At 47.0% G+C, this 12,284-nt stretch overlaps 1 protein-coding gene across 3 annotated transcripts in view; it reads left to right on the top strand.

Moving 5' to 3' along the window:
- Positions 1–12,284, top strand: part of FBH1 (F-box DNA helicase 1) — a 52,491-nt gene that overhangs the window by 21,505 nt on the left and 18,702 nt on the right. For all 3 annotated transcript variants that reach the window (XM_028114608.2, XM_028114606.2, XM_028114607.2), the window contains 12 exons: positions 1,241–1,333; positions 1,681–1,775; positions 3,723–3,891; positions 4,596–4,818; positions 5,479–5,566; positions 5,651–5,737; positions 6,455–6,591; positions 8,417–8,516; positions 8,611–8,732; positions 10,499–10,574; positions 11,180–11,377; positions 11,929–12,054. In XM_028114608.2, the coding sequence (XP_027970409.1) occupies positions 1,241–1,333; positions 1,681–1,775; positions 3,723–3,891; positions 4,596–4,818; positions 5,479–5,566; positions 5,651–5,737; positions 6,455–6,591; positions 8,417–8,516; positions 8,611–8,732; positions 10,499–10,574; positions 11,180–11,377; positions 11,929–12,054 (1,514 nt within the window). The remainder of the gene's footprint in view (positions 1–1,240; positions 1,334–1,680; positions 1,776–3,722; positions 3,892–4,595; positions 4,819–5,478; positions 5,567–5,650; positions 5,738–6,454; positions 6,592–8,416; positions 8,517–8,610; positions 8,733–10,498; positions 10,575–11,179; positions 11,378–11,928; positions 12,055–12,284) is intronic.

The following is a 12,284-nucleotide window of genomic DNA, read 5'->3' as shown; positions in this document are numbered from 1 at the left end:
ATCGAGGCATGGGACAAGACAAATACACAAAGGGTGAATAACGTCCTTAAGCGCAAATACGAACCTGCAGATTCTCTCCATGTTCACAAGGACAGGGAGGAGGAATGGAGGGTAGGATATGTTGAGTTTTGTTGTGTTCATGTATTTCTTCATGCTTTACCTGGAGATAATATGGCTGGAGATTGAAGTGTTGTGTTATTAAAGGTGTTTGTGCTCAGAGATCACTTTCACTCTGGGGATGGGGAGCAATGCGCTAAATGTGGGCAGTTGGTGATGGAGGGAGAAGAGTTTGGGGTTATTGTGAACCCAGAGAGCTTTGGAGTGGCTTTTAGCAGGCTGTTTGCCCATTTTGGGGGCCTCTGCTGACTGTTCCCGTGTCATCTTGGGCCCCTCTTGGTGGCTTGCGGGCTGTTTCCTTTCCAGTCCTTGGTCATATCTTGTTCTCTGTGTAACACCCTTCCTTTGGGACCTTTAAAGATAGAATGTTCTTCACGCTTCTACACCAGTTATCACCTTACAAGAAGCAGGGAGCAGAGCAAAGGAGTCTGAGAAAGATGACAGAAAGAAAGGTTGATGTCGAACAAGAATCGCACTACTCGGAGTGGAATTTACATTTGTTTTCACCTGGTTCTTTTTTTTTTTAAGATTTTATTTATTTGTTTGACAGAGAGAGAGAGAGGGTGCACGTGCACGCTAGCACACAAGCATCGGGGAGGGGCAGAGGCAGAGGGAGAAGCAGACTCCCCACTGAGCAGGGAGCCTGATGCGGTGCTCTATCCCAGGACCCTGGGACCATGACCTGAGCCAAAGGCAGGTGCTTCACCGACTGAGCCACCCAGGCGCCCCTCAGCTGGTTCTTAGTGCTTTTATGATTATTTGTCTCTTAGGGTCACAGCTAGTGCCTTGTTCCCCAAATAGCATGTCTTGGTCTCTCTCCTTTGCCATTACGTACAGGAGCCAGGCACCTTTCCAGAGCTGGGCTTTCCAAGAGGGCTTTGGTCAGCTCTAGGTATATTTAAAATCCCTTCCTTCCTTCTTTCCTTTCTTTCTTTCTCTCTCTCTCTCTCTCTTTCTTCCTTTCCTTCCTTCCTTCCTTCCTTCCTTCTTTCCTTTTTTCCATAAAATAGTGGTAGGTATTTTCTTTTTAGAAATGGTAAGGAGTCCAAATACATCTAAGGGAAAACAAGATAGAGATTGTGACTTAATTTGAAAATCTCTAAATCTGCTTTTTCCCTATTAGGATTCACTACAACATTTTCTATTGCCTGTATCTTCAGGAGAATTCCTGTACTCAGGCCAGACAAGTTAAAGAGGAACCATCAGTTTGGCCAGGGTATGTATATAGGGGTTTGTGTGTGTATGTGTTTTGTCTTCTATTCTCGGTTCCTTCTTATACTTAAGGAGGAGAGGTGTTTTGTCTTAACAATTTCATTGAGGTATAATTTACATTACATAAAATTCACCCATTTTAATTGTACAATTTAGCGATTTTCAGTAAATTTCCTGAGTATGCAACCAGCATCATTAACTAGCTTTGGAACATGTTTACCACCCCAAGGGGAGGCCTTTCATTTGGTTAATTTTGTTCCTCCGATCTGCCTGTTTGCTTTGTGACAGTCCATCTCCTGGTCTTTGGAATTTCTTTTTATTTTTCTAATTTCTCTTCTGTAATGATTATAGCAAGAAAACAGCCATCCAACTTACACATGAACAACAGCTGATTCTGAGCCATAAGATGGAACCTCTCCAGGTGGTAAAGATTATGGCATTTGCAGGTAAGGGAGCTCAGCATTCCTGGATTAGAGTCAGGTTCATGCATCTTATCCCTGCATTCCTCTTCCCTACTACCTGCCAGGATTTCTTTACCTTTGTCTATTATCCGACTACTGCAGTTAAATTATTTAATTTAATTGAATTAATTAATGAATTTACTTTTTAAAAAATATTTTATTTTTATTTATTTGTCAGAGAGCCAGCAGAAGCAGGGGGAGTGGCAGGCAGAGGGAGAAGCAGGCTCCCTACTGAGCGAGGAGCCCGATGCAGGGCTCGATCCCAGGACCCTGGGATCATGACCTGAGCCGAAGGCAGACGCTTAACCGGCTGAGCCACCCAGGCGTCCCAATGAAATAATTTTAAAAGCAGTTAAGGAATGCTTGGTTTTTTCTTTTTTTGTTTTTGTTTTTGTTTTACCACTCCAGGGAGCATCCACACTGGAGCTCCTGGTTGGACAGATAATTCATAGGAATGAGTTTGTGGGATGGATACCACCAGGATTGACCCAGCCTATCATTTGTCATTGTATATGCCCCGGCACTGATTGTTCACAGAGAGGCAGGCCGTGTTTGCGTAGCTCCCTGATTTCTGTCGGGTAAAGTCTGGGAGGCTCTCCCTGCATTGGATTCTAACCTACATTCCTAAATATGCCGTCTGTAATTCTGCTTTAGTCAACTAGTTGTACTTTTGGTCTCCTAAAGTACTTGGTTATCCTCTTGTCGGAGCCTTTGCCCATACTGTTTTCTACCTGGAATTCCTTCCTGCTTCTTTTCTGCCTAAATGTCCTACAAACAAACAATAGCAACCATTCAGTCAGTGCCTGGCACTGTGCTAAATCCTAACAACATTCTGGAAGGTTGGTTAGTTATCTCTGTTTTATAGATAAGGATCTGAAGCTCAGAGAAATTACAATGATTTGCCCCAGGTTAAAAGCAATTAAGTGGAGGACTTAGAATTCATAACTAGGTCTGTTTCTCTCCCAGAGCATGCCTTCCCCCCGCCTGCCTTCTTTGTCATGGTCTGTCTGACTCCCAGCTTTGCTGTTTCTTCTTGGTGGAGGCTTCTTTAGCCATTTAAGTCCTATGTGATCTCTGAACTCTTATTGTAACTAATCATCTGTACTAACTATTTGGTGCCCAATTATTTAATAAGTATAGCCCACACACACATTTTATAAAGACTTCTGCACCGTGTCATTAATCTTCACAACAGTAGCCCTGTTAGATAGGGAAAGAGGTACTATTTTTCTTCTTTTACAGGTGAGATTTTTTGTTTCCAATTTCATACTCTTTTTTTTGGTCTGCGTTGTCATTATACTCTCATTGTTTCAACTGTGTTGGTATTGTTTTCCCAATGAGACTGTAGTACAGGAACCTTGCTTTATGGTTTTTTTTTTTTTTTTAACATACTCCCAGTGCTTAGCATACAGCTGAGCGTGGAGTAGGTGCTCATAAGTACTTGTTAAGTGAATGATAACTGAACGAACGAATGGTGGAGAGACAGGGCACACTGGAGAGCTCAGAATGGGCCAGAAGCATCCTTGAGTCTCACTTGCATGCTCTTGCCATTGAAGCATTACTGATGCCTAGGCCAGCAATAGGTACTCTTACTGAGTCCCTCTGTTGGGTACCTGATGATTGTCTTTATCCTGCCAGACCCTACAAGGTCAGCATTACACACGCATGGCTGAGGAGTACACTGATGGTCAGTGAAGTCGAGTGGCTCGTCCTTCACTGCGCAGCTAGAACCAGGAGCCACGATCCCAGCCCAGGTTAATCTGGCTTAGAATCTGCCGCTCTTTTCACTACACCTTACCAGTATTGAAAAACTTGTCACGGTCTGGTCTCAAGCAAGAGGCAAGATAAGCATGGATAAGACCTGATTAGGACATCCTTTGGAACAGTTTTTCCTGGTCAGAGGGTCACCTCCTTTCCTCTTGGCTTCCCCAGGCACCGGGAAGACCTCTACCCTGGTCAAGTATGCTGAGAAGTGGTCTGAGAGCAGGTTTCTGTATGTGACATTCAACAAGAGCATCGCAAAGCAGGCCGAGCTAGTCTTCCCCAGCAATGTCATCTGCAAAACCTTTCATTCCATGGCCTATGGACACGTCGGGCGGAAGTGAGCATTGGCACTACCACCATCATTGTCTAATTCCTGGTTTTCCCGTTGTGATTATCATGATTACATATGAACTTAGACACAGCAACACTGAGAAAATGGAATGCTTTCAACTCCACTTATAGGCAGGAAATAGAAAGATATTTAGTGATTTGTACTTTAACCTGTAAAAATATGTTGTTTGCAAATAATAGTGTCTTACTGAGGTGAACATTCTCATTTCTATGGAACTGAGGCACAGGAAGTCCAGATGACTGGTCTGGAGTGCAGGCTGTCACCAGTCTGACGGATAGGCTTCCCTTGGATGGGGTCGGGGGGGACACTCAGCTGACGTGCGCTTGTCGGGGCCTCCTGGGGCCTCTGAACTAGCCTTCCCTTGGATGGGAGAGCTTCAGGGAACTCGAGTGTCCCCTTAGGGACCTCTTGGAATCTAGTCCACACCATGGCGTAATGCCATCTGCCGTGAGCCACTTCATCTTCTGGGTTATTATCTGAGAATTCCTGAAAGCTGGATGAAGCCATTTCAAATCTTGCATGGACCTTGTTCAACTTCTCTGGCTTTTGTTTACCCTTAGCCTATTGTGACATTTAAGGTGGCCAGGTGGTGTCACTGTAGGGAAGGGGGTTGGAGTGGTGGGAGACACTTAAATACCACATTGCAGTGCTAACGGTCAAATATTGTTCATTTGGGATGTGTATTACAGGTACCAATTAAAGAAGAAATTGAATCTCTTCAAGTTGACCCCCTTCATGGTCAATTCTGTCCTCGCTGAAGGGAAAGGTGGATTCATAAGGGCCAAGCTAGTATGTAAGACTTTAGAAAACTTCTTTGCCTCGGCTGACGAAGAGCTGACTATTGATCACGTGCCTATCTGGTGTAAGAACAGCCAAGGACAGAGAGTCATGGTTGAACAGAGTGAGAAGCTGGTGAGTATCTAAATATCTTCAGTGTCAGGGATCGAGGATAAATGAGAAGAGCCGACACGATCTGCTTGTCTTGCGTTTCTTCAAAACTGCTAGCAAGAAGTCTGACTCCCAGGCCTGTGGTAGCCGTGAGGTGTAGTGTGTTCTGTGAAGAGGACTCAGACATGTTACTTAATCTGCACACTGGTCCTCTTAATTCAACCGATGAGGCTCCTTCTACCCAAGGTTTGTAGGAGCTTGTCACTGGGTCTGCAGGATATAGAATCTAAAGATAAGAAATCTCTTTTCTGATTTTTCTCGTCCTTTCAGTCACTGGCCATTCTTTGTATGACTTAGTGGTCAGTCATAAATCTAGAGAATGAATCCAGCCTTAACTGGTTCATCATATCCTGTGCTCTTCCCCCCTCCCTACCCGCCCCAGATCTAGTACTCTGAGCAATGCTTTATCACTGGGCTTGGGATGGCCCCAGCTTCTTACTCCTCTCTGCACTTGGCATTGTTCTAAGGCTATCGTGGAGCCGGAGGAAGGTTAGGGGGGCACTGCCCCTCACTGTGCTTTGATGGTGCCTTCGTTCGGACCTCTGTGTGTGAGAATGAAAGTGATTTCAGGAGGTCCTTTTCCAGGGTCTTAAACTATGACTTGCCGTATCACTTGCTTTCTAGAACGGTGTCCTTGAAGCCAGCCGACTCTGGGACAACATGCGGAAGTTGGGGGAATGCAAAGAAGAGGCTTACCAAATGACTCATGATGGTATGCCAGTTCCCGCCTCCTGATACCTGTTAAATGTGACTGCTCTGCTTGTGAGTTCTGACGCTTACTGCCCCCTTCTTTCAGGCTATTTGAAACTCTGGCAGCTGAGCAAGCCTTTGCTTGCCTCTTTTGACGCCATCTTTGTGGATGAGGCCCAGGACTGTACCCCAGGTGATAAACTATTCAGGACATCAGTAGTCTCAAACACATAGAAACAACATCGTGATTATGTAAGAGGACATACATGTGAAATAACTTGATTATTCTTATTTGTCATAAAGAAGAGGAGCAAATGGTCATGTAGTCACGCAGAAATCCTTTATTATTTGACTTTGGATTTCAGCAGTTGTCCTTCACCAGCCCCCCAACCCCCCACTCAGGGCAAATTTATTTTTCTGTAAATGTTTTGCCTCGGTTATTCTTAAAATGCTGACTAAGCATAGGTCGTCAGGCGATTGGGACCTAGACTCATGCTGAGTAGGAAAAGCTAGTTAACTTAGAGCGGACAGTTTGTGTTGTGTGTTTTTCAAGTGGCTGATAGAAAATAGTGTGCCTTTGTGGGGTCATTTTTGAGCTTTGAGTTACAATGTTAGAGAAGACAATTTGCCTCATTTTTTATTTGCTTATGTGGTTTTTTTTTAGACTCCCATCATTTATCCGGGACTAAAAATAATCTGCATTCCTAGGCTTAGAAATGGTTTCTCTTGCCCATTATACAGTTGTTTCTTTGCATTGCCTGCGTGTCCTGCAGGGGAGACAACTCTGTTGTCCAGCATGCCCTGGCTTCGTTTCATGAAGCGTTTTCATCTCTGTCGTAAATATGGTTTCTTTTTGCTCTGTGAGTTGGCATTCCTTCAGCTCTCTTACTGTCCCTCTTATTGGTTGCAGCTATCATGAACATAGTTCTGTCTCAGCCATGTGGGAAAATCTTTGTAGGGGACCCACATCAGCAGATCTATACCTTCCGCGGTGCAGTCAATGCTCTGTTTACAGTCCCTCACACGCACGTCTTCTATCTCACACAGGTAAGAGCTCTCTCTGCTTCCAGTCCCCAGAACTGTAGAAGCAAGCATTGTGGTTCCCCACCCTCGCTTTCCCGTGGTTACCCTGTGCCAGGCGCCCAGTACGTAGCAGATCCTTGCTTCTAAGTGGTGGTTCTCTGTGGCTCTCGGGGGGTCTGCAAAGTCAAAACCGTGTTCACAACACTTGCGTGGGCCGTTGTCACTGTGTTCGCATTTGCACCGCTGACGCCTGCTCGTGAGTCAGGGCGGTGGCACCAGATGGTGCCGGCCATCATCGTGCTCTTCTTGCGACGCACTCAGAGTCAAACAAACAAAAGCGGTTCCCTCCGGAACGTCCTGGTGTGACAGCAGACTGGATGGACTGCTGGCCCTTTGGTGTGTCTCTAATATTCTGTGCGGGCAAGTGGCAGGTGTGAATAAAGCGCTTCTGCGTATGGACGTGTGTTGGCTGTCTGACTAAGGGCACTCTTGGGATTGAGCTGTGAGCTCAGCTGGGTGTGTTTGTGTGTCGTTGCTGTTTGGTGCTTGAAAGTGCAGCTGACAGACTCGGGCCTTTGGCATTCCCTCAGAAATGAAGGGAGTGAGCTGTGACTTCAGGGAAGACAACCGACAAATGTTTGTTGCCCAAGATGAAATTCTTGCTTTCAAGTGAAATAAAAATCTGGAAAACTTGTGTCTGCCACTGTGAGCGTGACAACTCCTGCGTCCTCGGCTCTCTGAGAAAGCTGTCACGCGCCTCCCTTTTCCAGTACCTGTCTGTGGGAGGCTGTCGGGGTATCTACAGAAATTATTGAGAATTCCTCTGCAGAGAAGATTTTTATCTTCTCTCCCACTTACTTACTTGATCATCTGTTTATATCAGTGTGGACTCGTGGTTATTTTATTTTATGTTTTGGGTTATGGCTCACTCAGAATGGTCCTGTAGCAACAAAGTACTATTTGTCTAAAGTCTCGTGTTTTCCTGAGTATTACTGATGTTCACCAAAGCACATCATAGTTTATTACTTTAAGTCATAAGTGCATGGAAAAGGGTAGTAAGTACCATGAGTTTGGTGTTTTTCCAGCTGCAGTGATCAAGGAAGTAGGGTGTGGGGCCATGTTTTGAAGGGTAGGAGACCGTTTTGCCCTGTGCCAAGGCGGGGAGTGCAGGGAATGCTCAGGAAGTGAAGGTGCTTGGGGCTGGCTGTGTGGGGTGGCTGTTTTAAATTAATGTTGAGGGAGTCTCTGAGGCAAGGGGAGAAACCCCCCGGCCCTCCCTCAGTCTTTTGTATAATTTACGCTTTTTCATTTGCGTTGATTTGGAAGGAAGGGTAGATTTGATTAAAAAGAGAAGTTTTCCATTGGTCTTGGGGAATGAAAGGAAACAAGGCTGTCCGGGCTGTGAGAGCTGTTCAGAATACACGCATCACCTTCCTCCTGTTTTGTAGCAAGGTTGTGGCCTGATGAAGGCTTGCGGGCAAGAGTCATCTGACAGAGGCATAGAGACGCATCTGGCCGTGGGAGGGAGAGGCCAAGTGGGTGAGGCATGGGGTTCAGGTTGCTGAGCTGGGCTGGTAGCAGTGGTGAGAAAAATAGTCTAGGTCCCGTGGTGGGAGATTTGGATTTGGGGGCAAGGCGTAAAGGAAGATAGTAACCTGAAGGTTTCAGGAGGGAAGCTGCAGTTCTGAAAGCTTCGAAGTCAAGTCAGTGATCATTTGATTGTGAGCAGGTTTACGAGTGGGGAATCAACAGTTGGCTTTGGCTAGGCCGGGACTCACGGGGACAGAAATGTGCTAACCTCCTTCAGGGAGGGGTTGTTGACTCCGTTTGTTTTGTCGTTTTCCCACAGAGTTTCAGATTTGGCGTGGAAATAGCGTATGTGGGAGCGACTATCTTGGATGTCTGCAAGCGAGTGAGGAAAAAGACTTTGGTTGGAGGAAACCATCAGAGTAAGGCGTTCAGTTACTCTTCATTTATTTGTTCCAAAAATTAGTTTTCCTGTTTATTTGGATTTGCCACAGAGTTTGTGCTCTCTCCCAAAAGGTGGCATTAGAGGTGATGCCAAAGGCCAAGTGGCCCTGCTGTCCCGGACCAATGCCAACGTGTTTGATGAGGCCGTGCGCGTGACCGAAGGAGAAGCCCCTGCAAGGATACATCTGATTGGGGTGAGAGTACATTTCTGTTGACTGCTTCCTGCACAGACACAAGCCTAGCCAGTGAAAATATTGGGCGTCATTAGGATTATTACACAAGCAAGTGTCTGGGGTTTGGGGACCCATCTGCGCCGTGACTGAAGTCTTTGCCCAGGCCGTTCTGATGATGTAGGCCAGATGTTCCTATAAAGACCCAGTAAGGACTGAGGATCCTTTCTTCCACTCTTTAGAACACGAACGCCCTTCTCATCTTTGGCCCTGCCAATGAGGCTGCCGACGGGCTACCTGCGAGTGTTGTGGTGTGTGGTGTTCGTTAGTGTAAGAACAGGGGAGCTGCCAACACAGCCGGGAAGCGTGAGCGGGCTCCACATAGAGGGTTTGCACACCTGGGTTCTAGCTCTGGTTCTGTCACTAACTTTGTGTGGCTTGCGGCAAGTCACAACTTCCGTGTGCCTCATTCTCTCCATCTCTAAGACAAAAATCATGCCTTTCCTTTACCTGGTTCACGGGGAAGTTAGGGTGAAACGACACGTGTATGACTTTTCTAACTCTTCAAGACAAAGCGATAGGACTAAAAGACATTCACTCCTTTTGTGAAAAACAGTGTTTTCTGAGGGCTTACTATGTGGGCACTCAATAAATACACTCAGTGAATCGTAATCAGGGGATGTGCTGAGTTTTCTCTCTTTTATGGATAAAGATTAGATAGCCATGTTACAGAAGTTTTGGAAACTAAGTGGGAAAAAAAAATCACCCTAAATCTCAGTATTTCAGATAATAATTTTCCCTTTTGCTATTTACGTCTTTGTCTTTATAGACACACATTTCTACATAATTGCAATTATAGCATACATACAAACGTGTGCATCTTTTTACTCAACACTTAAGCATCTTTTCTTTCACATTGTTCATTAATGACTGTAGTAATTCATCTAGTGGTTATAGTGTAATTTGGGCATTTTTATCGTTGTAAGAAAATAGCACTCTTGGACTGTGGCCCACGCCAGACGTGGCAGACAGTAGGTGTTGTGGTCCTTCCGTCACGCCCACGTGTCGTCTGGAGCATGTGTCCGCACTCGTGATCACATCTGCTTTCCAGCTATAATACATGCTGGCTTATTTCGGGCTCTGTTTTATGTTAACGGTTTACGTGTCCCTTCCCCAAATGAGGACAGATCCTTGGAGTGTGGCGCCTTGGTCCCAGGCAGTGCTCAGCACACGCTTCTAGGTAGAATGGGCTACATTCTGACACAAGCAGGTCCCCTTCTGCAGGAGCTAACCTTCTAGAACATCAGTCTGGACCTGTAGACATTCTCTAGCGTAGTTCTGTGCTCCAAAGACACAGTGGTAAGGACTCAGACTCCGCACGTCCTGTTCAGGTGCCCTCATAGCCTCCATCGCGGCCATTTTTCTGTTCCTGGAAGGTAGATGGTTTCGGTTCCCCCCGTTGGACAAGAAAGCAGCATGCAGCTCGTTCTTGCCTCCCTCCCCCCTCCTTTTCCTTTTAAACAGAGGAAGAGTTTGAGGTAGCAGCCAGGACTTAGCATTTGAGAATCCTGTGTGCTCAGGCTTTGTGATAGCCTAGTGCTTTTGTGCTTGATGAAATTCCCCGCTGTCTGTGTGCTTTGGGTGCGATTTGAGATCGTTTCCAAGAAAACATCTCATTTCAAAATCCCATCTCTACGTTTGCTTTACTTTGTTTTGTTAAAACAACGACAATAACAAAACAAAACGGAAAACAGCAAAAAACCAAAAATCCCACCAAAAAACTTTTTCAGGGGATTAAATCCTTTGGATTGGACAGAATCATTGATATTTGGATCCTTCTTCAGCCGGAGGAAGAACGGAAGAAACGTGAGTACCCTCCTGGCCGGTGCAGTGGACGGAAGCGCTCCAGTGACGAGGGACGGGAGAAGGCTAGGCTTGCTCTGAATGAGCATTCGTATTTTTCTCCTGGAGAAGGGTGGAGCTAGTGTGGCTCTCTTCCCATCAGGAGTGGGATGCCCGAGGCCTCCTGGTGCAGAGGTACGGAGAGCTCTTTCCAGACCCTTCTCTTAGGAGGCTGAATTTCTTCCTATTGTCGGTCCCTTAGGCTGTCTTGCCTCAGCATCTTTCTGTCTGCCTGGGCACCTTTACCCACCGAAATCGCTGCATGGGCCCCAGATGGTCACTTCTAACATCCTGTAGCGTATTTCTTTTCCACACTGCACTATTTCACATCCCTGTGAAGTAGGTAAGGATGTCAAGGGTCGGGCCCTTGAGCCTCAGTTTGGAGACGGAGAGGCTAAAGCACAGGTCCTTTCTGACTTGCCCAGGGTCACACAGCAGGTTAGTGATGCAGTCGGGACTAGAACCCGGATCTCCCAGGCTTTCACTGCTGTTGGCTAGGAATGTGGAGCTACTGCCGCTGGAGCTTAGTGGAGCCCTGTCGTGTTAACCCGAATGTGTGTTCTCCTTAGAGAACCTCGTTATTAAAGACAAGTTTATTAGAAGATGGGTGCACAAAGAAGGCTTCAGTGGCTTGAAGAGGTACGTGACTGCAGCCGAGGACAAGGAGCTGGAAGCCAAGATTGCCGTCGTTGAGAAGTATAACATCCGGATTCCAGAACTGGTGCAGAGGATAGAGAAGTGCCACATAGAAGACCTGGACTTTGCAGGTGAGGAGAACAGTGGGTTCTTCACCTCCCAGCAGGTGGGTGGTCGGACGGTCCTCTTCCTGCGGGGATTTCCGGGGGGGCCTGGTGGGGCTCTGTGGCGCTCCCGGGAAGCCTGGGGGGAAGGGGAGCAGAGCTGCCACTCTTCCTCAGGGGGCCCTTCTGTCGTGGGGTCTGCCCCTGGCTGCGACTCTGGGCAAGCAACTCAGTGCTCTCGTGGCTCTGTCCCTTTGCCTGCAGACTGCAGGGCCTGGCCAAGTCCCCGCGGGCTCTGGAACATGATTCTGACGTACTAACCTGCCCGCGCTGAATTTACTATTTCCCCATCTTTCCATCTTTCTCTCTCTCTCTCTCTCTCTTTCTCTTTTTCTTTTCTCCTGACTGTCGTTTCTTGCCCGCCCCCCCCCCCCCCGCCAATGACATGCGGGTAAGGAAGGGTCGTGGAAGCGCCGTTCGTTTTAGGAGCATGGCAGGAAGGGCACGCTTGTCTCTTCCTCTCTCCTGCCTTTCCCTGCCAAGCCCCCATCTAACTGTGCGCTCTCTTTTTATTCCAGAGTACATTTTGGGCACTGTGCACAAAGCCAAAGGCTTGGAGTTTGACACCGTGCATGTGTTGGATGATTTTGTGAAAGTGCCTTGTGCCAGGCACAACCTTGCGCAGCTGCCCCACTTCAGAGTCGGTGAGGAGCGTCTGCGCACCGCCTACCTGCAGTGCTTCCTTTGCTTGCCTTGCTTTCTGTTGGGTGCTGTGGCCTCTAGAAGAAAAACCAAACACCTCCTAGTTCTCGTTTTTTTATTGTTATACCGTGTGTTTGAGGAAAACGAGTCCTCCAGGTCCACCTGTCTCAGGGCTGTGGGTAGGGTGGTTGTGCTTAGGGTGGGTCTGTTTCAGCCCTCAGCTGGGGCTGTG

This window comes from Eumetopias jubatus, unplaced genomic scaffold (genome assembly GCF_037043125.1).
Source record: "Eumetopias jubatus isolate StellerSeaLion01/CBP00866 unplaced genomic scaffold, mEumJub1_p1.0 scaffold_8, whole genome shotgun sequence".
NCBI classification, from domain to species: Eukaryota; Metazoa; Chordata; class Mammalia; order Carnivora; family Otariidae; genus Eumetopias; species Eumetopias jubatus.
This window is presented reverse-complemented; position numbering and strand designations above follow the sequence as displayed.